Raw genomic sequence first — 27,087 nt, 5'->3', positions numbered from 1 at the left:
TTGTAGATCATACGTTTCTTTTGATGACGTGAGCCTTGTAGGCGTCTGAAGAAGCACTGTTTTCATTCTGCTTAAAGTATCTATTCGAATAGAAGTAATTTTCAAATTGGGCCATGCCCTTGCCTCCCTGTCTGGAAAGGAGCTGGGGAACAATGAGCGTCCACAGCACTTGACCTTCGCAGTCGTAGTTACTAGATAAGGAGTCCCGGGCATAAGACTACAACATCTGCGGTCTACAATTAGAATGTAACTCCCATTATAGAGTCTTTGAAAGAATGGTTCTATTTCTGTTGCAGGTGCGCCTTGCTGGTGACATGAAAGGTTGTATGAATTCCCTTCACAGGCTCCATGCAAACTAATTCCGTTACACAGAAGCGTGCCGCTTAGTGACATCGCACAATTATTGCCACTTAGAAACACTTTCTGTCCTTTATTACTGACACATGCATGTGAATAGGGCAGGTTCCATGATGTTTTAATGTACCCCTTTCCCAATTTCTCGTACATGCCAGCCTGTATATATTTTTGGCAGTATTGAAACCTGAAGGTTGAGATTGGAATATTTATTATCCCATGTATTATCCATTCACTGACAGGTCGTTCTGACATTGTCACTGGTAATCTTTCGAGTTTTTCAATGCTCAAGATTGTATAATCAGCACCCTTTTGTGCCATACTGATTTGTCTATTAGTAAGGTTAAAGATTTGGAATAGTGACGTTGTGTTGATTAAACGCCAAGGCACATAGCCTGAACGCAGATTTTGTAACGTCCAGCCAAGCTGTACAATAGAGCGCAATTGTGACTGACCGTGTTGTAATAACAGTAAGTCTTGCGACAATATGTCGATTGCTGAAGACACAATGCTGTCCAAAGAAAAAATTCTGGAGGACAGAGTCATTAACCCATTGTCCACTAAAGAAAGTGATTTTTCCAAATTAATACGGTCAATTTCCCGTATTCTCTCTGCTGTTTCAATTTGAGTAACCTTCCAGGCCTCATTGTATGCTGCATATACAGAGGCTGCTATGAAACGTTTTTGACGCTGTTTGCGCGGTCCCATAATGAAATCACGCAAGTCAGCACCATCAGTAAGTAAAGTTAGGTGTTGTTTAATTTCTGCCAGTGTGGAAGTTTGTAGCCATTGAAGACATAATTTGCCCACACTGTAGGTGGTTATTATCCCTGGGTGATGTCTTTGGGGATATCTAGGGTCTGGCCTGGTCATTTTGAACCCCTGTGTTTTGTTCAGGAATCTATCTTGACAGTTATTTGTATCTGTGGGCCAGATCAACCACTGTTTCCAATCAGGAAGTGTTCTGTTTTGGTTTAATACATAATTTACGTCTATCTCTTCATCTGTAGAGCTATTGCTGAACATTGTTGGCTTTGGAATAGACGGTTTATTTAAGTCTTTGATTTTGGCTAGGCCAAGACAGGTGGATTGTTGAACAGTGTCATTTAAAAATATCATTTGTTCTGGGATCATGCAGGCTCTAAACATAGATTCTATACCCTGTACTTGCCATTCTTTTGTACCCCAAACACTTTTCAATTCAACATTCTTGTCCCAATAATCAACACCAAAAGTATTCATTTTTTCAAAGAATGAGTCTGAATATATCAATTTTGTGTTGGTTATCATGGTCTTTGTCCCTGTCTTGTTTGACAATTTAAAATAGAATGCTTCAGCATTACTTGTGTTAAAACCTGAAAAGTATGAATATTTGTCATAGAAGGTCCTTGAGCTTCCTTTTGGAGGGGTTGCACAATGTTCCCATTGATTATAATTTAAAACATTTCTAGGTTGTGCAGATCTATGTAAAAAATGGTTACCATAGTGGTTATAACAGTACATACTATCATAATTTGTAGAACCCTGCAAATAATCATGTTTGGTAAATTTAGCAGACATTACTAAGTCAGACATCATATTATTAATGCTTTCGAAGTCCCAATCATCAGCAAATGAGCTTGGTTTTGCAAAGTCACTCAATGAGATCTTAATTTGGTGTGGATATTTCAGGATTTCGACCGGACCATAAATTTCATAGTCAGTGTTGTCCCAGGCTACCCCACCAGGTATCGGATTGGCTGTGAAGTTGACTGAAGAAAGTTCTCTTTTCTCGATGTGTGAAGATGTGTGTGGTTTGAGGATCAAGTTGATTTTCTGACTTGCTGTGTCCATTTTTGCATATTTTCCCTCAATGAAGCGTCCCAAAGTTAGTATCATGATGAGCCAAAGTATGAGGATAAATGCACCAAAACCCACCCAAAATTCAATCCATGGAGAAATCAGATATGTTTCTTTCAATTGTTTCAAAAGTTCTTTAGCTTTATCTTTAAAGGTTTTTGATGATGGCTGTGTATTTGATTCACTGAACCCTTCAGAGGAATCATCGAAGTTTATGAAGTAGCCGGATGCAGTTCTGTCAATTGTTCCAATTGGTTCAGGATTTCTGTTTCTTGCATTTTCACTTGGTACTTCATTATAGATTGGTGTGTCTCTGCTAAATGTTTTTATTTGGGTTTTCAGAGGTCTGAGTTCTATTGCATTGTTCCATAGTCCTTGTTGTTTTTCTGTAGGCGTTTCGAATGTGATGAGCCTCTTCGTTAGGACCTCTGTACTGGTAGCAAACCTTGGTGTTCTGCTACTTATTGGGAGTCCACTTGGCCTACTGTTTGTTATCGGCCACATGTTGTGGTTTTACCAGGTCGATGGATACAACTCGGTTCTCCTTTTTTCCAGCAAGTGGCGGTAGTACAACTGATCTTGTCCCGTTGACAGACAAGACAGGAACTGCTTTTCTGTAAGAAGGCCCAAATTCCTTCTTTACCGCGATCTTTTCCCTGACTAGATCCCCGACTTTTGGAATCCAGACAGGTCTTGCTGGGACAGGTGGTGGTTCTTCAGTGGTTGTTGGCTGTTGTTTCAATTTTATGTTGCTCAGGTCTTTTCTTGTTTTGTTTAAGTCCTGCAAAATAGCCAAACGGTCTTTGATATCAAAGCTTTTTTCTTTCACCACTGAAGTCTGACTATCAATGTCAGAGATCAACATCCTAGTTCCAAATAATAATTCGTACGCACTGAATCCCTTCAGAGAATTTCTTGGCAAGTTATTTAGACTACGTTGGACACTTATTAGATGTTTGACCCACCCAGCTCCCGAACCTAATACCTTTGCCTTTATAGATTGCTTTATGTCACGGTTTTTTCTTTCAACAATTCCGTTCCCCTCAGGGTGAAATGGACAAGAGTACCGCAATGCCACGCCCATGCTGACCATGGCCTCCTTGTAAGCTCTAGAGCTAAAAGCAGGACCGTGGTCCGAATGCAGCATGCCAATTGCGTATGTGCCGATAAAGACTCGCAAATCTTTTATAACAGTTCTGGCGTCAGCCGTTCGCTGGGGCCACATCCATATGAATCTCGTGCATGAATCCACTGCGACCAAGATATATTTATAGTTACCATCCCTTTGTAAGGGACCACAGTGGTCTAGATAAACACAGGCTAATGGTTTATCCGAGATTAGAAGGGGCGTCTGCGCTGGACGTCTCACCGCTGATACTTTCATTTTTTGACATATTTCACATTCTAGAACATAGTTCCTTGTTTGTCTTCTCATTTGTGGCCACCAGTATCTCTGTTTTAATAATGATACTGTGGCTGAGACGCCAGCATGGATGGAAGCAAGCCCTTCGTGTGCCGCTATTATTAGTCCTAACCTGTGTTCCATGTTTGGAATTGCCCTATCCCCCACTCCAGGGATTCGAGCAAAAGGAACATTGTTCGCATCAGTTATGTATGAGTATTTTACTGGAAAGCCTTTCGGGAGTGTTTCTATCGAATCCTTTTCTGAAGCGCTGACAGCTTGTAATATTTCGCTGTCTATTTTTGTTTTTGACCGGGTGATGGCAGCTACGGAAGCCGTTTGCACAGCTGCTTTCGCGGCCTCATCAGCCAATGAATTCCCTGCAACGTGAACGCCATCACGTTGATGACTCAGCGTATGAATCACGTGAGTCTTTGGTAGTTCTTTTTGTAAAAGAACTACTTGTTCCCAGAGCATTTTATGCTTGATTGTGCCTCCTTTTGCATCCTTAAAACCATTCTGAAGCCAGATCTGCAAATATTCATTATAAGACTGAACGCATTAATACGAATCGCACACTATGAGTGTGGGGAATTCTCGATCGGTATTTTCAAGCGCCATCTTGAATGCCAGTAGTTCAGCTCGCTGAGCCGTACGATCTCCTAAAGATTGTGTTTTAGTGATTGCTGGTTTAAATTTTCCTTCGTGCCAGCGACCTTTAACGATCGCGCACGCAGCACTATAAGCTTGTTTACCCCCGACTGCGGGTTGTGCTGATCCGTCTGTATATATTATACAGCCGTAATGATCTAGAGGCAGAATTTCGGTCGGCGGAGGACATTCAAATTCATATTGGAGAAATTCTTGTGTTTTTAAGTTAGGATCAAATTCGTATGCCACGTCCATTGCAGCAAGAGAATTAGCCCATTGTATCCATCTCGGATGGAGCGCTTTAGCATTTGGAATGCTTGCCTTTGTTACCGCCTCTAGGGCTGGTATCGGTGTCACGATTATTATTCGTTTACCTTGTGCCAGGGCTCGTTCTTTTGCTATAGCTGTCTGTGTTGCAGTTAGAATTTTTTCCGTAGGGCTAAATTTCATTTCAGCCTTAGTGTACAAGTGTGATTTGAATGCAATTGGTACCTTTTCTCCCTCATTAGAGGTCAGGTATGTGAATCCGCATCTCCCTGGGATGACTCGAATCACAAGATTGCGTGTGTTATCACGTGTTTCTAATTTTGTTTTAATTAGCATGTCTGTTTGTAAGGATCTCAAAATTTCTGTGTGTATTTGAGTCCAATTATATCTTTTAAAATCTGGTTTTATCAGATCATAAAGGGGTTTGACCCTTTCTGCGTAATTTGCAATGTATGTTCTTCCGAAATTTAGGAAGCCTAGAATCGACTGTAGGTTTTTTAGTGTTCTAGGTGCTTGGATTACGGCACATTTCTCTAGGAAATTGTCAGCCAGGCTTTTGCCTTCACTTGATAATTCATATCCTAAGAACAGGACTGTCAGATGGGCAATTCTGGATTTTTTAAAGTTGAATTTGTAACCCTCTGCTGCGAACCCAAGTATTATGGTGTTCACTCTCTTCAAGTGAGTCTCCAAGTCATCATCTGTTAAGTAAATGTCGTCGACATAAGATAATGCTTCATCATCATATATTTGTAGTAATTCTGTTACTCTCGCTGAGAATACTCCCGGGCTGTTCTTGTACCCCTGGGCTAACCGACAGAATTGTTTTTGAGTGCCATTTATTGAGAATGCAGTTAAATATCTGCTCTCTGGTGCTATGTTTTGACAAAAGAATCCATTAGAGATGTCTAATGTTGTTTTGTATTTTTTGCGCACTATGTTATTCATTAGTGCAGCACTATGTGAGTTTTGCACTGCAAAGGTTTTGCAACATGTGTTAAGGTGTCGGTAATCCAAAACTAGACGGTATGAATTGTCTGGTTTGGAGACCGGAAACAAAGGGTTGTTCATTTGTGAGGTGCAAGTTTCAATCACCCCCTGGTATTCTAGCTGATCTAGTATTTCATTTACCTGTTTTTTAGCTTCTTGCTTAATTGGGTACTGCCTTTGTGCAGTTGGTTGTGATTTTAACTGGATTTTGTGAGGAGGGGAGTCCTCATCCCATCCCGCGTGATTTTTATATAAAGCAGGAGCTAGAGCCACTGCCCACTTTCTAGCAAGTGTGTATTTTTTATGAATAGGAATTTGATTTGAGAAGGCAGGCATAATTATTTCTTCGCCATGAGGGCACTCCCTGACAAACTCTGGTGGCCAGTCTTTTTCAGCTAGAAGGATATCATAGCCCTTGGAGAGATTATCCCAAAATAGTCCCCTTATTTTTCTAGTCTTATCCCCCTCTATACGCAATGTTATTTCGTATATTTTGTGAGGTTTGCTAACTCTGGTGTCCGCAGTTTCCACTTGAAGATATTCATTCGTGTCCACTGTCTCCAGATGATTCATAAGGACTTTGCGAGCTATGCTCACTTCTGCTGCGCTGTCTAGCATTGTCTGAGCCCATTCTCCGTTTTTCAGTTGTGTCCTCAGTATTCTCGGCATTGTTAACTATTTTAATGCTGGCTACCTTCTTTTTTAGAAATTGTAATTTCTTTTTTAGCTGAGCAGGTTCCTTGTCTTTGGACTTGGCGTGCTCTTCTCTTTGTTCTGATCGTCCTCTTCTTTCCGATTTCTGCGAGGAAGTCTGAAAAGATTGAGAGGGACGTGTATCAATGTCTTGATATCTATCAGGCTTTTTTATATTATCCCTATTCCTAAGGTTATATCTTTTCCCAGAGGGGTCACTCTGAGGTGACCTGAGTCTTTGGTTCGGAGATTTTTCTCTTCGCCTAGGAGACCTTCCTCTGGACTGGAATTTCTTTTCTTTAGGATTGGATTGTTTGTTTCCATCCCAGTTCTTTTTTGGTGATGTAGAATTATTATTAAAAAATATTTTTTCAGGACTTTCAATTAGTTGTGGTTTTACTGGTATTCCACCTAAACTATCTCTACGTAGTTCCTCATAGGATTTTTCTATGATTCTGGCAATTTCAGCTGGTTGGTCTGCTATATCTGTCTCTTTTAACCTCTGGCGGATCGCCACGTTTGCTGCTTCACCTTTTATGTTGGCTAATAATATAGCCGAGACCTGCTTGAAGTCTTTCAGTAATTTCATACCAAGAGTTAAAGCGGGTTCTGGACCATATTCATCTTGAATTTGTTTTAGCACATCTGGTATTACCGAAATGGATGGAACACCGTGCGTTTTTGTGTAGATGGAAGCAAAGACTGTACCCCAAGTGTCACAGTCCTCAATGTGTGGTGCGATTCCCATTGGAAGACAGATAGTCAGAATCCTGTGCTTTTCTAGCGGGGTAGTGTCTGGAAACACCGCCTCTATTTGGGTTATTTTCTGCGCTAGCCAGAATGGTATTTGTTCCCGTTTAGCCGGTACTTTACCTAGGCAGGACTGGATGTTCTGTGGTGTAATTTTATTTGTGTTCCCCTGGTGAGGGGTCAGCTGTGGGAGTTTAATCGCTGGCTGAATTGTTGAAGTCCGCATCACATACTGGACTAATTGTCTATGTATTTTTATTAACTGTTTTAGCTGTGTTAGCAAGTTAGCTGCAGACATCCCGTCGATGTCTGGATGTGGTGTGTATCCGGCTAGGACCGGCCACGTTGCTCCTGGTCTACCTAAAGGACCGAGTCTGGTGATGTGATTATTATGTTTTAGGGCGCCATCAAATAAGAGCAAATGCTCTTGAAATTTGAGTGGTACTTCCACCTCCTCGAAAGGAGTGTAATTTTCAGGAGGTTCCTCTATTTTGTAATAGTGGAAGTACTTTGTTACAGGATTTGCTGCTGGAAAATTTATCCATGAATAGTATACCTCTGTCTGCCGATATTCGTGTGCCTCAATTACGAATATGACTGTACCACCTCTAGGTGTCAGTCCATTTTCTATAAGTTTTATGGTTATAGATTTCCTTTTGATGACCGGAATGAGTATTATATCCGGGTCTGCGTCTTGCATGGTAGCATCAGCTGCTGCGAGTTCAGTTGCTAATCTAACTGCCTCTCTTTCTTCATCACTGTCTCCCATTTTACTGACAGGATGGTTATTTATTTGTTTGTTTGAAGATCAGGTTTCTTATGGAAACAAAGATTAGATGCACAATATTTTGGAATAGTGTATCCTTCAACGTTGACTTATACCAAGAACCATACATAGGAGTTCCCTCCTGCGAGGTCTGGCGGATATAACCTTTCACCCACTCCAGACGTCTTTGGAGTATTATGGGAAAAGGGGTCTGAGTGAGAAAGCACGACTGAGTTACTCTAAATGTCTTACGTTAGTTTTATCGCCCTTTCCAAACGCGTTGGGCGCCATGTAGTGTAGTTCCTATCATCCCAATAGGCTCTGCGCATTGGAATAATACCTACAGCAGTAAAGGCCTAGGCCAGACGTTAACTAGGTCTACTACTGTCGATACTAGACTTAAAGTATTGGGTTTTGCCAGCTAGCTCAGAGTTCACTAGAAACTTTCTCGAATGTTCAGGAAGGACTTAACTTCCCTGATTAGACAAGAAGGGATTTAGTTTCTGACAACCATAGAACATGACAACTTTGCTCTCCCCTAATCAAGAGTATATCTCGAGAGTCGTGTGAACAAAAGGCAATTTATTTTACTCAGTCAGTACGTGCATTCTTAGTCTCATCAGATTGTAGAGAAAAGGAAGAGACGGGCGTGTTCAATAAAAAGGTGTTATTTATTGATCAGTCTCTTTTCTCATACAAGAGAAATGGATCGATATTATTGCAATACTTATAGCTAAGTAAAGTGCATACATTAAAAGCAATAGTATAAAATAATACTGTAAAAACATTGATATGGTTTCTAAGCCATAAGATGTTTTAAAATGAATAAAATATATTACATACACATATACATTTGACTAAACGTACTCAACTGGTGTTTCTAAATACGCCTACCCCGTGTACCTGACCTAAGCCTAATACGTGGGCGGGAATAGAAAGTTACAGTTTAAGTTAAGTTTGTTTTTGCCAAGTAAATAACTAAAGAATTCTCTGTGAGGGGTTATTCAGTTCTGTACCTGGAATCTAGGTTGAATGAGGGATGGTATCTCTCTCTCTGGTCTCGATATTCCAGGCTGCCTGCGAGGGCTACCCGGAAGCGCCGGTGCTGGATCTCTTGGCAGGAGAAATCAGCGCGTCTCGTTCTCAGCGCGTCAGGAAGGCGGGGCTGTGCCAGCGGGGTCTGCTCTGCTCTGGGCTTCGGCAAGTATGGCTGCTCCGTCTCGTCACCACCGCGTGTGTTTGCATAGGGCAATATCGGTAATATTTATACCTTTAAGGTGCCGAGATTGACGTAAGGATGGACATAGATACGTCAATAAGGATGTCATACGACTTGCTCGTTAGCACATTCTTTTGCTGAAGTTCTCGGTGAAATCAAAACAATGGCCGCAGGGTTTTGCCCAGGTTGTCATAGGTTTGATTTGTTATGAGAACTCTGTATGCCTTATCAGGGGCTGGAGGAATATCGCTTGTCTAATTAGATCGCAAGCGTTATGACCTAATCAGATAACACGTTCCTGTGCCGTAGTGTGACTGCGTCAGATAACGGTATCTGCATCATGGGGGTTTTCTGCCTCATGGGCTGACTGTTAGTTAACTTGTTGGTTTGTTTAACCAGAATAGGGTCAGGAATAGGGGGATCGATTCAGAACCTATAGGAATACATCACAGTATACTTGGTTTTGTATTTTTGTGTATTGTTTTGAGGTTTAAATTATAGACATTGCTGTGGCTGGGGGTCCCTAGGCTCCAATAATGACTTCGGTGGGGGCCCACAGAAGTCAAAAGGTTAAGAAACGCTGGCCTAAATAATTGAGAGAAAAATTAAGGGGGAAAATATAATGTAAAAACATCTTGTCTCACAATTTAGGATAATAGTTTTAATGCCCCTTCACAGCATAAGCACTACAGCCATTAGGAGTTATAGAAGTTCTCCAGGCAGTCTCTTTATCTGTCTTTCCTTGTCAGAGTACTGCCAGGGACATTCTCAGCAACACCATGCTGGTTATAGAAAATGCTCACTTGTTTTACCTTTTTTGTAAAACTCTGTAGTCTTCATGAAAAGTAGGTTTACGGGAGAGAAATTCCTCACAAAGCACACAGTTGGTGGGAGATTCTCTGTCACGTAGGAGTTTGCAAGGACATTTTCTCATGAATAATTATTTTTTGTGAAAAGTATTCTTACAAGTGAAGCTGGTTAAAGTTGTGAAACTTGGTCAACTTCACCATCTGCATGAACTGCAAAGTACTCTAATGTTGCTTGGAGAGGAGGGTTTAATCCCCCTTTCCTACTTAACCAAGTTTAAAATTCCTGGACAAACCACTTTCTGTGAATAAGTGTATTTAACTGTCAACAATGAAAGCATCTTAAGCGCTGCTTTGCTTAATCTATGTCGAACAAATTCAAGCAACCATTCAACCACCAATTAAAAGCGAGGCAAGTAGTCTTACCTTTCTGTTAAATGCATTTTAAGTCATTTAGGTAACCAGCACTTCAAGCAGAAAGTTTCAACAGAAACTGTGTCAGATGTGGTATAACTGATTATTTCTGTGCCCTGTAACCCCAACCACAATGCAGGTGGGAGGGTGGCACGTGAGCCAGTTCAGGACATTATATCACTAACCCAGCAGTCTGTAGACGGATTAGTATATCGCTTTCGCTACACTCTGTAGACGGATCATTATATCGCCTACCCAGAAGTCTGTAGATGGAACATTATATCGCATACCCCGCAGTCTGTAGATGGAACATTATATCGCATACCCAGCAGTCTGTAGACTGAGCAGTATATCACTTTCGCAAAAGTCTGTAGATGGAGCAGTATATCGCTTTCGCAAAAGTCTGTAAATGGATCATTATATCGCTTACCCAGCAGTCTGTAGATGGATCAGTATATTGCTTACCCAGAAGCCTGTAGATCGATCATCATATCCCCTACTCAATCTGTAGACGAATCATTATATTGCATACCAAGCAGTCTGTAGAAGGATCAGTATAATGCTTACGCAGCAGTTTGTAGATGAATCAGTATATTGCTTACCCAGCAGTCTGTAGATGGATCATTATATCGCCTACCCAGCATTCTGTGGACGGACCATTATATCGCGTACCCAGCAGTCTGTAGACGGATCAGTATATTGCTTACGCAGCAGTCTGTAGGTGGATCACTATATTGCTTACCCAGCAGTCTGTAGATGGATCAGTATATCACCTAACCCAGCAGTCTGTAGAGAGATCATTATATCACGTACCCAGCAGTCTGTAGACTGATCAGTATATCGCTTTTTCAACAGTCTGTAGACGGATCATTATATCGCTTACCCAGCATTCTGTAGACCGATCATTATATTGCCTACCCAGCAGTTAATGGTGGCCCATTAATATGTTTCCTCCGTCTTGTTCTTCCAAAATTGCTAAGAACTTGGGGGTCAAGATGGATAATGGGCTAACTCTGAAATCCCAGATCCTCGGGGTGTCGGGTACCTGCTTTGGCCTCCTTAGGATGCTGCGGAGGTTCCTTCCCCTGTTGTCTGAGGAGCACAGGAAGCTGACGGTGCAGGCTCTAATCGGGTCCAGGTTGGATTACTCGAACATTCTTTACCTGGGCCTGCCAGAATATTTGCTGCAGCGGCTCCAAGTGGTGCAGAACGCTGCCGCAAGAGCTATTTTTGGTTTAAATAGACGGGCCAGTGCAGCGGGTCTGTTGAAGACCTTGCACTGGCTTCCAATCCGGAAACGGATTGCCTTTAAGGCTTTGACTCTGGCCTATAAGGCCCTCCATGCGGTGGGAGCAAAGTATCTCCAAAAGAGACTGGCCTTTTATCATCCGACTCGCTCTTTGAGGTCGGAATCCCTGCTCCTGGCGGTTGTCCCGCGAGTGAGGAGAGCTCGCTTGGGAGGCCGCTCCTTTGGACTACTAGCGCCACAGTTGTGGAACTCTCTGCCGCTCACTTTGCGGGGAGCTACCAGCCTACTTGCCTTTAGAAAAGGCCTTAAAACCTGGCTGTTTACCCAGTAGCCCGCTTTTTGTGTGCCCGCTTGGCCTTTGTCTTGTTCTCATTTTAACTGTGCTATGTTATTAGGATGCAGCCCTCCTTATTAAAAGCGCCGGGACACTCTTTTTGAGTAGCCGTGCGCTATACAAAAGATTAAATAACATAACATAACATAACATAACTGTAGACGGATCATTATATCGCTTACGCAGCAGTCTGTAGACAGATTATTATATTGCGTCCCCAGCAGTCTCTAGACGGATCAGTATATCACTTACGCAGCAGTCTGTATACGGATCATGGTGTTATTTGTGTGACTGTAGTTGTGGGGTGTTGAAGGTGAGTGATCCATTGAGTTGGTGGGTGGTGCAGTGCTCCTGGGGCACTTTGAGAATGTTCAGTGTGGAGTTGGATGGAGTGAGCCTGTCTCTTGCGCAACTGGCTGAAGCCTGGTGAACATCTTTTGGGGGTTGCGATATTCAGTTATTGATAGTTCAGCTGCTGGATGTCATCCAAAACAAGCAGCACTAAGTGACTTTTTATGAACCAGAAGCAAAGCTTCCTGGCAGCGAATGCCATGAATCAACTTATCTCGGGCTGCGGTGAATGATGTCACAATAATATCCACTGGGCACAGTCTGCGGGCGTAAAGAATTATGAACTAGTCCACAAGTCTCAGGCTAAAGATGTTTGAAGGCTTCTAAGTCTTATGTTCTATCTGAGCTGTGGTTGCGACAGAGAAGAATAAAAGAGGACAATTTGTACATGTTTATTCACCGATTGTGCCTCAATAGCAAAAGTGAAATCTGCAAAAAACAAAAGTATTGATTTAATGTGCATCATTTTTAATAAGCAGACGTTCAAACAGTAAATCATGACCTGCTGCCCTAAAAGCAAGAAATCAATTCTCCCATGGTTCAATGCCAATTCCTGAGGCTGAGAAGCATCAGTGGGTTGTTCTGTTTCACACATCAACACCGGAAAGCCTCTGATCAGTCAAAAGAGTGGTGGCCCCACCCAACAACACATCACCATCCCTAGAGGTGACGGGGAAGGGTATTTCACACTGGTATGTTGCATTGTTTTGATATGGCTGATCTGTTGGAAGCTCAATCCATTTGTGGCCACAACAGGCATCCATTCACGCTACAGAGTCGTACATTCACTCTGGACGTTGCACTACCGCTTGCACATTAGAGGCACTGCAGTAAAATTAATCCACCTCCAAATTTGTGGAATCATGGGAGTCCAGTGCCACAGTTACAATCGAACCAAATGTTAATCACTCCATAAAAAAAGAATTTTAAGAGAACTATGTTCATTACCAGTGCCAGAGCAAAGCATAACACCAATTCTTTACTTTTCTTATGAGGTGACGGGCCCCGCTCTGCAGGGTGTAGTACAGGACGGCTCTCTGGAAGGAGTTAGTCTGTTCTGCTTGAATCTTTCTAAAGTTGTTTGCAGTATGGCCAGCTCATTAATCCCCTTAGATAAACAAGGCTACATAAAAGAACATTGCTTCAGTGCCTGGAGCCTGCCAGCCTCGCAGTGAGGTGTTTGGCTGCCTACTTTTAGGAGAATGGCAATAAAACGGACTATCTGTTTAATTGTGTTTTCATGGGGGTAATTACCGTGCATAAGGAGAGGGCTGTATTCCATCACTTAACATCTGTTGCTGAAATGAGACAGGTTGGAAGATTTTATGGGATTCCAAAGTTTGGATCTGGCATCCTAATTTATTTAGAAAAACACCCTAGAAAGAGTCCCACGAGGTTCCGGTGAATACTGAGGCGGGAACAGAGCGGCGACTGCTTCTTTGTGAGTTAAGTGTGGCCGCTCCCACCGCCTGGCTCCTTGGTATTCAGCGGAAGTGGTCTGCTGCCCGGAAGTGCCTGGCTGCAGGATTAGGCCTCACTCACGTGGCCTACTAATACCTCATCCGTTATGCTGAATAAGATCAGAGCTTGGGCCTTATACCAGGGGAGACTTTTTTTTGGAGCCTGTGAAGTTTTAATAGGTTTTACAGTATAAAAGCTCTCAAGAAGGGATGCTGAGTCATCTCAGAACCGCTAACTGAATATCTCCCCCGTGTCCTTAGCGCGGTAGGCGCTTACGGTGCATGACCGCCGACTGTCTACGCATGACAGCAACGGATGTATGACGTTACAACGCACGTTTACAACGCATACCTTTACAACGCATTTTTTATAACGCAACATCCATTACAACGCATTCCATTACAACGCATGCCATTACAACGAAATTTTTAAAACTACATTTACAACGCATTCCATTACAACGCATAATACCTTTACAACGCATACCATTACAACGCATAACATTACATTGCATGTTTGGTAAGTATTGGATAGTGTAGGGCTAAAAATTACTATTCTAACTCCAGGGGGTGCAACAGTAGGGTAAGTGTTGGATAGTGTAGGGGTAAAAATTACTATTCTAACTCCAGGGGGTGCAACAGTAGGGTAAGTGTTGGATAGTGTAGGGGTAAAAAATACTATTCTAACTCCAGGGGGTGCAACAGTAGGGTAAGTATTGGATAGTGTAGGGGTAAAATTATTATTCTAACTCCAGGGAGTGCAACAGTAGGGTAAGTGTTGGATGGTAATGTTATGAGTTGTAATGGTATGCGTTGTAATGACTGAGTTGTAATGACATGCGTTGTAGTGGTGTGCGTTGTAGTGTCATGCGTTGTAATCGTTGTGTTGTAATTGCATGCGCTGTAATGGATGTAGCGTTGTAAAAGTTTCGTTGTAATGGTAGTGCGTTGTAAAAGTTGCGTTGTAAAGGTTGTTTCCCACAGCAACAGTCCCTTAAGAGTTGTCCTGCCATAATAGAAATCCTGATATACAAATGTGGGCTGTTCCCAAGACCAGGCAATATTTACATCTCAGTGGATAATACTGTTCCATAATGGGTTGGCAAGTACTAACAAAATGTAAACATACAAACTAATAATAACCTTTCCAGGGGAGTGTACATAACAATGTACAAATCCAACAGGTTAACAAGGAGCAGTTTTGGTCTAATGTGTCATAAGATGAATGTAGATACAAAAGACTTGGGTTGACTCCCAGCTAAATGCCTTGAGTGTTCTTGGGCAAAATAGTGTTTCTCCTCCTTTCTTTTTCAGACAAAATTGTAAACTTTTTTAATTGGATCCATTCCTCGCCAAATGAGTACATAAGATCAAGCGTTTTAGTTTAATGAATTACCTATTCACAGGCAACACCAGTAACAGTATAAAGCACATTAGCTGTTTCACAACAATTCATTCGCGTTTGTCTCTGAGTTGGCTCAGACACGCTGCTGGAACAGTTCCGGAAGCCACTTCACTTCATTATTATTTCATTGAGAGCCTGTTACAGGTCTACGCGTCCTTTCATTCATTTCTCCGTAATTCATGCCAGCAGCAGCAATCACAGAACTGTACAACACCAAATTATCTCATTTTACCTGAGTATGTAGGCAAAATTAGACAATATCTTTGACAACATATTGAACAATCTCAGCAGCAATTGCTAATTGAATATAATATCATATGCAATTCAGCAAGTCCCTTGGGGATTGGAAGCATAGAAGTTTGGGGTGATGCTAAGATTGTTGGGGCACAAGAAGTGTAAAGAGTCTCAGTTCACACCAGGACCACTTGGACAGTATTGAAAAGTGACATGGGATGAAAGTCAAATAAATCGAGGCCCGGTTCATGAACAATTGTTTTTAGCAATCTTCATGTGTGCGTATTGTCGAAAAACGCAAATGACTCCAATCACAAAAGGGGCATGCATGTGAGCAAAAAGGAATGCATGTGCATAAAATAATTTTATGCACGGCCCGGTGGAAATACTGAACTTATGGATGGGATGGAGTTTGATGGGGTGTGGTCTAGGGTATCAGGCTGGGAGGCTATAGCATCCACTTTTCACCAGCAGAGTCATAAAATAATTCATGAATAGATGTTTGGGTGGAGGTTTCTGAGTTTCGGTGCTACAATTGTCATGGCCCAAGCTTGTTGTGGCACATTCCTCGCGAGAGGCTTCACCCAAGAGCCATTATGGAGGTAAATATAAAGGAAGGTAGAGGATTGTGCCCTCACAATTGTCAACAAAGGTTCATAAGAAAACTCAAAACTTTTGCTCCCGGACCGCAGAGACTCTGACTACAGCCTTCATTTGAATTATGAATCTGACCTGACTGACCATTTGATTTTGCCTTGAAAAAACCCACGGCCTAAATAAGCCCCTTGGGCGAAACACGTGTCGGCTGTCTTTCTATACAGAGGAAACATGAAATAAAAATTTAAGCACGTTAAACTTTCAAAGAACGCCTGAATTTTCTTATGAACCTTTGTTGACAATTGTGAGGGCACAATCCTCTACCTTCCTTTATATAAAATAATTCATGCACAAGCGGAGAGGTCCAGTGGAAATAGTGCACTTGCGGGTAGGGTGGGGCTGGTGGAGGGTGTCAGGCAGAGAGAATATAGCATCACCCACTCAGTAATCGATGAATAAAATATGTAATGTGTGTGCAAAGAGGCCTGCTGGAAATAGTGAACTTGTGAGTATGGTGGGGATGATGGAGGGTGTCAAGCAGAGGGGGCAATGGCATCTTCCACTCACCAATCGATTCATGCAATATTTCATACACATATAAAGAGGCCCGGTGAAAATAGTGCACTTGTGGGTGTGGGGGGGCTGGTGGAGGGTATCAAGTATAGCATCTCACATTTACCAGTTGATGCATTGAGCTCTGCGTTCTACTTCAGAAATCCTAAATTGCATAGACTAGTGTTGAGGAAGGCTCAGACCAAGCATGGGGACAAATATCTCCCTTACCTGCATTGTAACCGGCGTACATCACACTCGTCCATGACCTTACGCATGAGCGTTAACGTACAGGCTTCGATTTCTCTTCTCATATTCGAGTTAGAGCTGATATCCTCCACATTTATTTGGATGCGCCTTTTAAAGTCTGTCCAGGTATATGCTGTCCTAGGAGAATGGATGTAGAGTGCAGGATTGCTCACTGTAGCACGCCTCTATCCTCCCACATGGTTCACAGTCATAGAAGTCAATAATTCCCTCATTCGATAGCCTACACGAATCCCAGTCATCTCAATGGGACTTCCACTACAGAATAGGAACAAAGACATGCAATAACTCAAAGCTCACACTATAGACATCACATTGGCCAAGAATATGTTCAGTTAGAAAAGCCCAGATATTTATTTTATTTTGGCCTCTTTCCAGATAGGATTTTGTGAAGTTAACACAGTTTATCCGCTAGTGCTTTAATTTTTCTTTGAATTTTTTTGGTCATTAGTAAGTCAGTCATGCATCTAATTTTGGGATATTTCCCACACAGTTTGAAGTTTTTCCAAAGGTAAATTCTGTCTTTTCCCTAGACGTCTTTGGTTCTGTTTTCTTTTTTTGCCATTTCCTTTGGGCTTTGCACTAGTGGTTCACAAGTGAGACAAACCACTTCATTCTTTGTGAGTATAAAAAGCAACGCTATAGGCAACGTTTGGGAAGACTTTACTTTATCTTAACGATTCAATAAGAGACCATCATGTTCACAGTAGCAACACAGCCTTATGCTTTTCACTGATGGGCACTGTAGGCTTGGGCCAAATAAAGTATGAAAGAAAGCTCTGTATGTATATGTAAAAAACAAGGCCCCCCCGAACAAAGATAAAAATTCCTAGGACAGGGAAATAATATATATGTAACAATTCCTAGGCAATTAAAATACATACAAGGGAACTAATATATGTGGAGGAGAGGACAATCAATAAAAAAATTATTAAAATCATATAATTTTTAATAAGCAACATCAAATAATACACTCAAATATACAATGCATTACAATATAAACTACACATAAATGTTGACACTAAAATTAAATAAAGAGAGAGCAATAACCAATAAAACATAAAAAGGGGTGGCAAGAGAATGTTTCTCTTGACGCGCGTTTCGGCGTAGAACAACGCCTTCTTCAGGAGCCACAAAAAAAACATTCTCTTGCCACCCCTTTTTATGTTTTATTGGTTATTGCTCTCTCTTTATTAATTTGAAGATACCAACAAATGTGCGGTTCAGGTCAACATTGTGATCCTCGCTGCCCGCACAGAGCTCTGTGGCCACATTGGTATCAGGGATGACAGAGACATTTTCCCATATATCTTCTCACCTTTATGGTGATGAGAAGCCACCTGGTTCTCTGGCCAGTTGTCCAGGCAGAATTGTATCTTGGTGTCTTCCACATACCTTTGGAGGTTTATCTGACATTGTCCTAGGGGACTGGCAAGTAATCTTGATATTCATTCAGGCACGTTAAGGTGGCCTCTTTTGGACGGCACACAATGCTGCTTACTGACAATTTCATTGATGCAGTTCAAATTTTTGTATGGATGTCCATTTATTGACATTGCAGGGTTAGTGAAAGTGATATCATAAAGCCTCTGATCCTTCAATGGTATCACATGATTAAGCTCTTCACCTACCTTGATCTCCACTAGAGCCTGGTAATGTGCTGCCCAATAGGGTACAAGGAGGAGAAAGTACACAAATCATTGGATCTTGCAGCCCTTTAAACCTTCTTGCTCTTCTGCTGCCCTTATAACCCCTAAGACCAAGGGTAGAAAGGCAGTGTCAAGGGTACGAAAGAGCGAACCATGTGTAGGCATAAGTACAACTAAATGAAACCCATTACTAGTTGCTGGGGTGAAGAGGACGAATCAGATCGATTCCGGGGCAGAGTGGACATGCCGTTTCATTCCTCGAGTCGCACCAGCAGTATGTCGTGCCATGCGATCTAGAAGTCTGAAGGCTGATTTCTGGTTTTCACACAACAGGAAGATTTAAATCACTGTACTTCCCAAAATTTAGCAAGGACAGTCTGCTGTTCACCCATAGTTTTGATCATGAAGAATGGCTTTAGGGTTAGGAGACCCAAGTTCTAATCTTAGCTTTATCGCATGACTAGAGAAATAAATGTCATGATTCTGGGTAGATCACACCTTTTTTGTCTGTACTTCGAATTAATAGCATGAGTATTTAGGTTATGCCAGGCTAGTATGTGTAACTTTGTGTTATATGGTGTAGAAGTAAGCGCATGATATAGAGTGAGTTCTAGAGTGGCCCCAGTTATTTCCCAGAGCCCTGCATCCCACCCACACCCTGATAACTGTAATCTGGTCCCCAGATATCCCAAACCCCAAGCTATTCTGTGTGCAGCTCCTCTCTGAGAAGCAAGGCCGGACTGGGAACCAAAAACGGCCCGGCAAAGTGCTCAGCCGGCCCCCGGGGGGGTCTGAGCTCTTTGCTTGGGCCGGTTTTTGGCCGATGTTGTAGCTATGCTGCATGAACGGCCCCCAGGGGCCCAAAATGGGCCTGCTGAGAAGCTTCTGCTGCAGTATACAGATGTATTCAGGGCCGGCTTTACGGCAGTGTGACCGGTGCAGCCGCACTTGGCGCTGCTCTGTGGAGGAGGTGCTGGCTTTATGAGGGGGGCTCTGTATTTAGCAATAACTTCTGATTGGAGAGATGAGGGACACTTTTGCCCAGTGGTAGTGAGAGAATCTCAGGAGGTGGTAAGGGAGTACGGGGGCGCCAGAAATTATTGTCGCACTTGGCGCCACCAGCGCTAAAGCCAGCAGTGAATGTATTCTCCATAAAGCTGTTCCCTCGTCCCTGGATCTCATTATGGGATATATCAAATTCCTAGAGACTGCTGCTGAAATAATAATGTTAATAATAATATAAACAACAACAATAATAATAAATATGTAAACATTATGAAGTTGTCAATAATATGGTAATGAGAGTAATAAGATGATGTTGATTTTAATAATCAGGACTCTATTCTTGATTGAAAGTCATCTGTGTAAAGCTCTAACTCGTTTGCATTTTCCTTTTCTTGCACCCTACCCGAAGATCGTGGAAGGCAAGTTGTGGTTCCAGCTGGACTGTGGCAGCGGCCCGGGCATTCTGGGCATTTCTGGCAGAGCGGTGAACGACGGCAACTGGCACACCGTCTTCCTGGAGCTCAACCGGAACTTCACCAGCCTGTCCCTCGACGACAGCTACGTGGAGCGCCGCAAAGCCCCCCTCTACTTCCAGACCCTCAGCACTGACAGCTCTATTTACTTCGGGGCCCAGGTGCAAGTGGAGAACGTCCGCAGCCTGACTGACAAAAGGACGACCCAGGTCCTGGGCGGCTTCCAGGGCTGCCTGGACTCGGTGGTGCTGAACAGCAACGAGCTGCCTCTCCAGAACAAGCGCAGCAGCTTTGCAGAAGTGGTCGGCCTGACCGAGCTAAAGCTTGGCTGTGTGCTGTATCCCGATGCGTGCGAGAGGAATCCCTGCCAAAATGGCGGGAGCTGTACGAGTGTGCCATCTGGTGGTGAGTATGCGGTACTTCTAGCTAGATTTTATTCTTTCCCTTGTTTAATATTTTTGGAAACAACATGAGCAATGTTCTCTGGATAGTAATTTACGACACGGTTCATATTATCGTATATATACATGCCTGCCGGAATTGTAAAAATATTAATACATATCACAGCTTTATTTGTGTAGCGCTTAGATATATTTCTAGCAGTGGTGTAACGTGGCGTCTAGATGAACACCAAGGTCAGCGAGCTGTTTTGGAAAGAAAAATGTACATGCATCCATTTAGCATTCCGAGGTTGAGACATGCAACTTCCATTAGGCTAAAAGGACTTCAGCCCCAAAGTACTCGCCCCCTCCTCCTCGTGTGGTTTAATCCAGGCAGCTGCAGCTTTCAGCACATTCCCCGTTCTATAGCTGCTCTGGAGACGAGGCCTCAATGACAGCCTTACAGAGTATTTCGCAGCTCTCCCAGAGGTTGAAGTGCATTAAAACAGTTTCAGAAATGGCAACTTGAGTGCAATGGAGGCAGAGTCAGGAAGTATTAGAACGGGCCCCTTTAGCCTTTCACCTTCAGGCAAATGCACATACATATACTGCATACCAGCGTCGGATTGGTAACGCGGGCATTCGGGCAATGCCCGAGGGGCCGGTGTCCAAGGGCTGCTGTGGGCTGTTTTTTTTAAGCAGTCTGGGGGGCTATTTGGGCGCTGTCTCTGTTCTTCTGATACAGTCAGCGGCCCAGGGGGTGTCTGAGTGGCCTTTCTAGGGGCAGATGGGCGCTCATTACCTCCGTTTAGCACCAGGCAGAGGTATCACTCCCTTTGTCTCGCCGGCCGGCCCATTAATGTCTGCACATACTGAGCGGGGGCAGGGGGCCTGAGTAGAAGTGGCCTCACTTGTTTCACCAGTCTAAACTAACGCGTGCATTTACCCCCCCCCCCCCTAAAGTTTTTTTATAAGATTACACCAACGCAGTGATTTGATGAGTGTTAATGCAAATGTGGGCCGATTTTTTTTTGTGTGTGCCCGGGCCGATTTTCATTCCCAATCCAACCCTGCTGCATACACACTAAATGAAAAATAAAGGTAATTTTAAGTAAACAATAGGAAATGCAATTTTTGGTAATGAAAGCTGAACATGTTTAGCGATCACTACAGATGGGTGTAAAACATTCACAGAACGGAATCCTGGTTGGCAGTCTACTGAATAGTGATGTGTAGTTATAATGCTATGAGTTCCAGTCTATGACTGAAAGCACTGCGAATATGCAAGCCATTATTTTGAAAATGCATTTCACAGCACAACATAGGCTGCTGCAAAAAGTATGAGGGGGTTTAGGGCCTGGTATGGGCTTTGGAAGATAGTACCCCATCTGCCATGGTGTTGGAAAATATTAACTCCAACATTCTGATGGACTACCATCTACCAAATGTAGAGGTGACCATCGGCCCAGCAGTAATCTCAGTATCTGGAAAGAAACCACCTTCAGGCAGTTCCATTGAAGGTAGAAAAAGTCTGGTGCACAGCCACCATTAATTTTGACAGCCATTCACATGACTTGTAAACATTTTTGTTTCTCAAGAACAAATTCCCAAAATGGGAGCTTGGTTCTAAAAAACAAAAAAATCAAACCAGCAGTATAAGCTTCCTGTTGATGGACCCAATGGGATCTCTATCAACAGAAAACGTACAATCCGCCCATTTCTAAATGATGTGGGCAGACCGAGAGTACCATGTCTGCGGGCACCCGAGAGTACCCTGTCTGCCAAAAGCCATACCCGTAATGTTTAAGATAAAACAAGGGAGTTAAAAATATTTTTTTTACCGCACCGAGTGCAAACTTATATACGTGTTGCCTGAAACCGCCCACGCGCTGTCGCTTGCAAGATCTTTTGTTTCTTAAAAAAAATCTTAAAAAGGGCTTAGAGCTCTCCTTTTATTTTCCATTGGTTTGCTTCATCGTCATTCTTTTCCCTTCTTCCTATTGGTTGGTGCATGCTGGTTTCATTCTCTTCTAACTGTGTGAGGTGGTTGCTCAATAGCATGCTGCACGGCTGATGCACAAACATCAAAATGATGTACCCAAATAACCATTAGGAGAGGAACCAGTGATTTGCAGGTTACTCACTGGTATCTGCAGTAAAAACTCAACCCTCCGAGCTATCCTTATATTTGGGAATTCCCAGGGAGTGGTCCAGACTCTCTGGCAGTGTGGTTCAATCTCAGGGTCCAGGACTGTTTTCTTTGTGCCAGGCACATGTCTTTGCATCTCATTATTGTTCGTCTTCTTACGATCCATAGCAGCATTATCAATCAGGTGGAATGTTTGTAAATTACGGTGTAAGGTTATATGTTTTACGAGAAGTTGCATCATCATTAGCGATGATGACAAACATCTATGTTGGGTTGGTGAGCTTCTCGATGCACCCCTATGTTCGCCTGGGTAGCACCCATACTCTTGTGTCCTGGTACCCCCTTTCCAGCTAACCTCACAGTTCTCCAGCACCACAAATCCAGGTAAGGCTCCCTCACTGACTTACGTATGTGCATTTTGTTTTCTTTGCTGACATACATGTGTCTGGTCTCAGCTGTGTGTTGTTGCTCCTGTATTATTTGTACGTTGATGTAAATGATAAATGTCGGATCCGAATTATATCTGTCTCTCTCCTTCGATCTTTGTCTATCTCTGATGTCTTGTATCTGATACACCTCCCAGCTGTCATATGTCTCTGTCTCAACAGTCCTGTCTCTTTCTGATAATTGTGTCTGCTGTGTCCTGTCTCTTTCTGGGTCTGCAATCTGCCACCTCTGATTTTTGCACCTACAGCTGCCTTGCCTTGATCTTTGTCCCTCTCTCTCTGCTGTCCTCTGTCTCTGATTTTATAGTATGTCTTCGATCCTTTTCCCTACTTCCCTGCTCGACAGCCCATACCCAATACCCTTACCTTTATCACTGCAGTCAAATATCTTGGACTGTCACTGCCATCTCTGACCCTTGTCACCTTAGCAATCCATCTCTGTTATGTTATGTTAACTGTTTTTATAAAGTGCATGGCTGCCCCAGCAATGGGGCGTCCCAGTGCTATAGGTATCAGGCCCAGACAGAGAAGAGAAAATAATTATAGATTGGAGAAAAGCCACCTCTTGATCATTTTCTTGAAGGCCCAATGAACCTGTATGCCACGAGTAACTAGAGGGATGGAGTTCCAGAGGGCAGGTGCCAAAGCTTTGATCGGGCGGCCCCCAGCTCTTGCCCTGCCCACTCTTGGGACACAGGCCAGATGGAGGTCTGCAGAGTGCAGGCCTCGGGCCGAAACATACATAGAGCACAATTCGTTCAGGATTTGCGGACCTATGCAATACAAGCTCTTATGAGTGAGACATAGCGTCTTGAAGTAGACCCTCTGTTCTCTCGGCAACCAGTGGAGTCAACGGAGAAGGTCTGAGGTATGGCGGTGCTTAGGTAGTGCAAAAAGCATCCGGGGCACCACGTTCTGGGCCCGTTGAAGTTTTTTGGTCACAGCTTTATTTACGCAGAGTAGTAGCCAATTGCAGAAATCCAGGCGAGACTGAACGGTGGATTGGATGATCATCTGCCGGGTAGGTGCATCAAAAAATCCCAGAATGGGCTTCAGGCCACTTAGAAGGCCAAAACAAATTCCTTGGCATGACCTTCAAATGAGAGGGTAATGTCCATCAGAACTCCTAAATTCTTAACCACCGTTTCGGTTGGGGAGGAGACCCCAGAGCCATCGGCCACCATTGGTTGCCCCATGAATGGGTGTCTCTGCCCACCAAGAGCACCTCGGACTTGGTGCAGGCAATTGTCCCCCATCCCATCCGAGATGGCCAAAAGAGCGTCTTGAAATTTTGCCTGGTCCTGCTTGAGGTTGTTGGAGAATGTGAACACCACTTGGGTATCATCGGCATATGATACCATGGCAATGTTCTGCGCTTTTGCCAAAAGGGCCAGAGGTCGAACATAGATATTGAATAAAGTGGGGCTAACAGCAGATCCCTGTGGCACACCACAGCTAAAAGGATAGACACTAGAAGTGAAAGGAGGGGCAGAGACCTGGAATGACGATCAGTCAGAAAGGATGCAAACCATTCCAGTGCTTTATCCTTGACCCCGATCTCCTCTAACTGATGTAACAGAATCCTATGGGAGACCGCATCGAAGGCCACGTTCAGGTCTAACAGGATCAGTGCCGAGGTTCTGCCTTCATCCAAAGCGGACCGACCCTTGCTCACTTTGCCACTGGATTCAAGCTAGCCTGCTGATGAGGGACGTTTCCCTGAGCCCGGTCCCAGGATGCTTGTTTCCGGTTCAGGGAAGACCTGGCTTGGCAGTTCGGGACTGGACTGTTCCCATGAGGAACAGGGTCAAGACTGATTTGCATATGGCTGGTTCGGAACTGGGGTGGCGAAGTGAGCTAAAGAACGATGATGGATTCAACCTAGAACTGTGACTGGGGGTGAGTGTCTGAAAAGTTTCAGTGCTCCGTCCATCATTTCCTTGTGTTTGCCATGTTAGACTTATCAGCAGCCTTTGAAACACAATCAATTGGTATAGAGGGTCAAGCCTTAGGCTAGGTAGCCTCCTTTTTAGAAGGCAGAAGTCAACAGGTTTGGACTCCTCCTTTCTCCTCGAAACCACATGAGTTGACAGTGGGAATTTCCCAGGGCTCGGCCTTGAGCCCAACTTTATTGAATACATATCTCACTCCTCTTGCTCAGCTAACAGAAGCCCTAAGGGCTAAAGTTATATTCTAAGCTAACAAAACTAAGCTGTTGTTCACATGTGGAAAGAGAGAAGAGATTTAAGGGATGCTGAATAAAAACCTGCCTGACCATGGTCTTCTATTTGATGGCCGTTTGCCAGCTCAAGTGTAATGCTGACAAGGGAGAAATTATTTTCTTTGGCAATACTTCTCCAGAAATCTGGCAAACCTTAGAAGATGCCTCCCCCCCCACTAGACCTGCAAAGATGCATCGTTAAGGACTTAAGAATGAAATTTGATGATAGTCTGTCCTTTAAGTCACAAATAAAGTCAGTGGTAGGTACCTGCTTTGCTATACTGTGGCCCCTAAAAAAGTTCCTGCAATGCCTGTCCTTCACTGCAAAAACAAATGGTTATCCAGGCCCTGATAACCTCGAGGTTGGACTACGGTAATGCCATCGATTTTGGTTTGCGCAAACACTAGTTGAATAGGCTTCAGGTGGTCCAAAACATGACAGCCCATTTTCTTCTGAATCTGCCAGTTAGAGCACATATGTCACTTCACATGCGCACTCTACACTGGCTTCCTATCAGGAAAATAATCTTGTTCAAGGCTCTAGTGCTAGTTCCCAGGGCACTTTACCAGACCAGTGCGGTCTACCTTAGAACAAGTTTCAGTTTCTATGCCCCGTCAAAAAATCTGAGGTCTGACAATAAATTGCTAGCAGTGACTCCCAGAATTCGGCATGTTAGAGTGGGAAGTAGGTCACTTACCCATCTAGGAACAGCAGCTTGGAATAAGCACCCTCTCAAGGTCCGTCCAGTAAGCAATGTTTCAGCATTTAAAAAAAGGCTGAAAACTTGGCTTTTTGTGCAAGATTAAAACATCAGAACCTCTATCACATCTGACAAGTGCTGGCCACTGGGACACTCCTCAGAGTAGCTGAGCGGGATACAAGCCGTCTTCATCATTATTTGGGGTTCGTGGTTGCTCACCTCAAGGAATAACAAAAACATGTCTTGCGGAGCCCTAAAGTCTCCGCATGAGCCTGAGCTCAATGGCCTGGTAGTTATGACACAGAGCAGATATGTTTAATTTAGGGCAATATGTAAATTATTTATTGAGTACCTAAACAATAACAACACTCAAAATACCAAACAATAAAAATGCCAAACCAAATTATAAACGTAGAGTAAAAATTAATAAACAAAATGACACCAAAATAACAAAAATCAAATTAGGGGAATGTGAGATATGAATTTTTTGTGTTTTTAGTAAAAATAACACCAAAATGCACTAGGCACAAATGATAGTCTAAGGAAGCGATGGACCGGTATACAGCCATGATTTCAGACTGACTGTGATGAAACCTGGGTGGTTACACTAGGCGGGCTTGTCCCATCAAATGTTTTACTTTTTGACTTTATAAATGGAGCTCAAAATTCTCCAGTGGGGTAAGCCTGAAGATGTTTTAGAGGACGAGGCATCAAAATGGACGCCATTGCTATTATGCCCACATAACAACTCTTGTGGTCTTGGAAGGCCAAAGATGTCCTCACTTTTCAGGGTTTCAGGAGCAGCTCCTCTGTACCCTCTTAATTTATTTGTTCTCCTTACATAGCTTAAGCTCACCTTTCTCAATCAAACATCAGTATCCTGCAAGCTACCTCGTTGTAAGGGCACATGCATGTAAGCTCGCGCATGACGGTAGAGCAAGTGTGTGTCATGAAATCAACAATAATACTGAAGCGACAAGGTGGCACGAAGAACCCTCGAGTCAATTTAGCGCAGTAGGTCAAGTATTCTCTGAAGGAGCTAGCCGGATGGCTCTCTTAAGGGGGCACACAAGTGGAATTATAGTACACAGTAGACATAGCAATGTGTTAATACTCCAGTACACTTAAATCAGCCGGTGAGCGCCATTTATTCTCTCAATTGGTTCAATCCTCTTTCGCTCTTCTACAGGGCATTTCAAATGTGTTTGAGATGTATCGTAAAATTTTAAATGAATCAAACTGTTCCCCTTGGGCTGCTGTACAAAGGCAAGAGCTGGAATACGCAGCCTGAACAGAGGCCAGGAAAGAGTCCTGTGGGATTTTTGCTGCCTCTGGTTTTCGAATCAGTCGGTCGTGCCTTTGCTATCCCAGCGCCGCCAGTAAATGATGAATCGTCATCAGGATGAGCTCTAAGTTCACTCTAGTGGTTCTATAAACCAGTTCATTATAAGAGGGCAGGCCCA

At 43.3% G+C, this 27,087-nt stretch overlaps 1 protein-coding gene across 2 annotated transcripts in view; it reads left to right on the top strand.

Annotated features, from left to right (window-relative positions):
• Positions 1-27,087, top strand: part of FAT3 (FAT atypical cadherin 3) — a 741,111-nt gene that overhangs the window by 646,894 nt on the left and 67,130 nt on the right. For both annotated transcript variants that reach the window (XM_078658413.1, XM_078658412.1), the window contains exon 21: positions 19,664-20,132. In XM_078658413.1, coding sequence (XP_078514539.1) covers positions 19,664-20,132 — 469 coding nt within the window. The remainder of the gene's footprint in view (positions 1-19,663; positions 20,133-27,087) is intronic.

Source organism: Lissotriton helveticus, chromosome 8, assembly GCF_964261635.1.
Source record: "Lissotriton helveticus chromosome 8, aLisHel1.1, whole genome shotgun sequence".
NCBI classification, from domain to species: domain Eukaryota; kingdom Metazoa; phylum Chordata; class Amphibia; order Caudata; family Salamandridae; genus Lissotriton; species Lissotriton helveticus.
The sequence above is the reverse complement of the archived record's forward strand: the minus strand, read 5'-3'. Positions and strand labels throughout refer to the sequence as shown.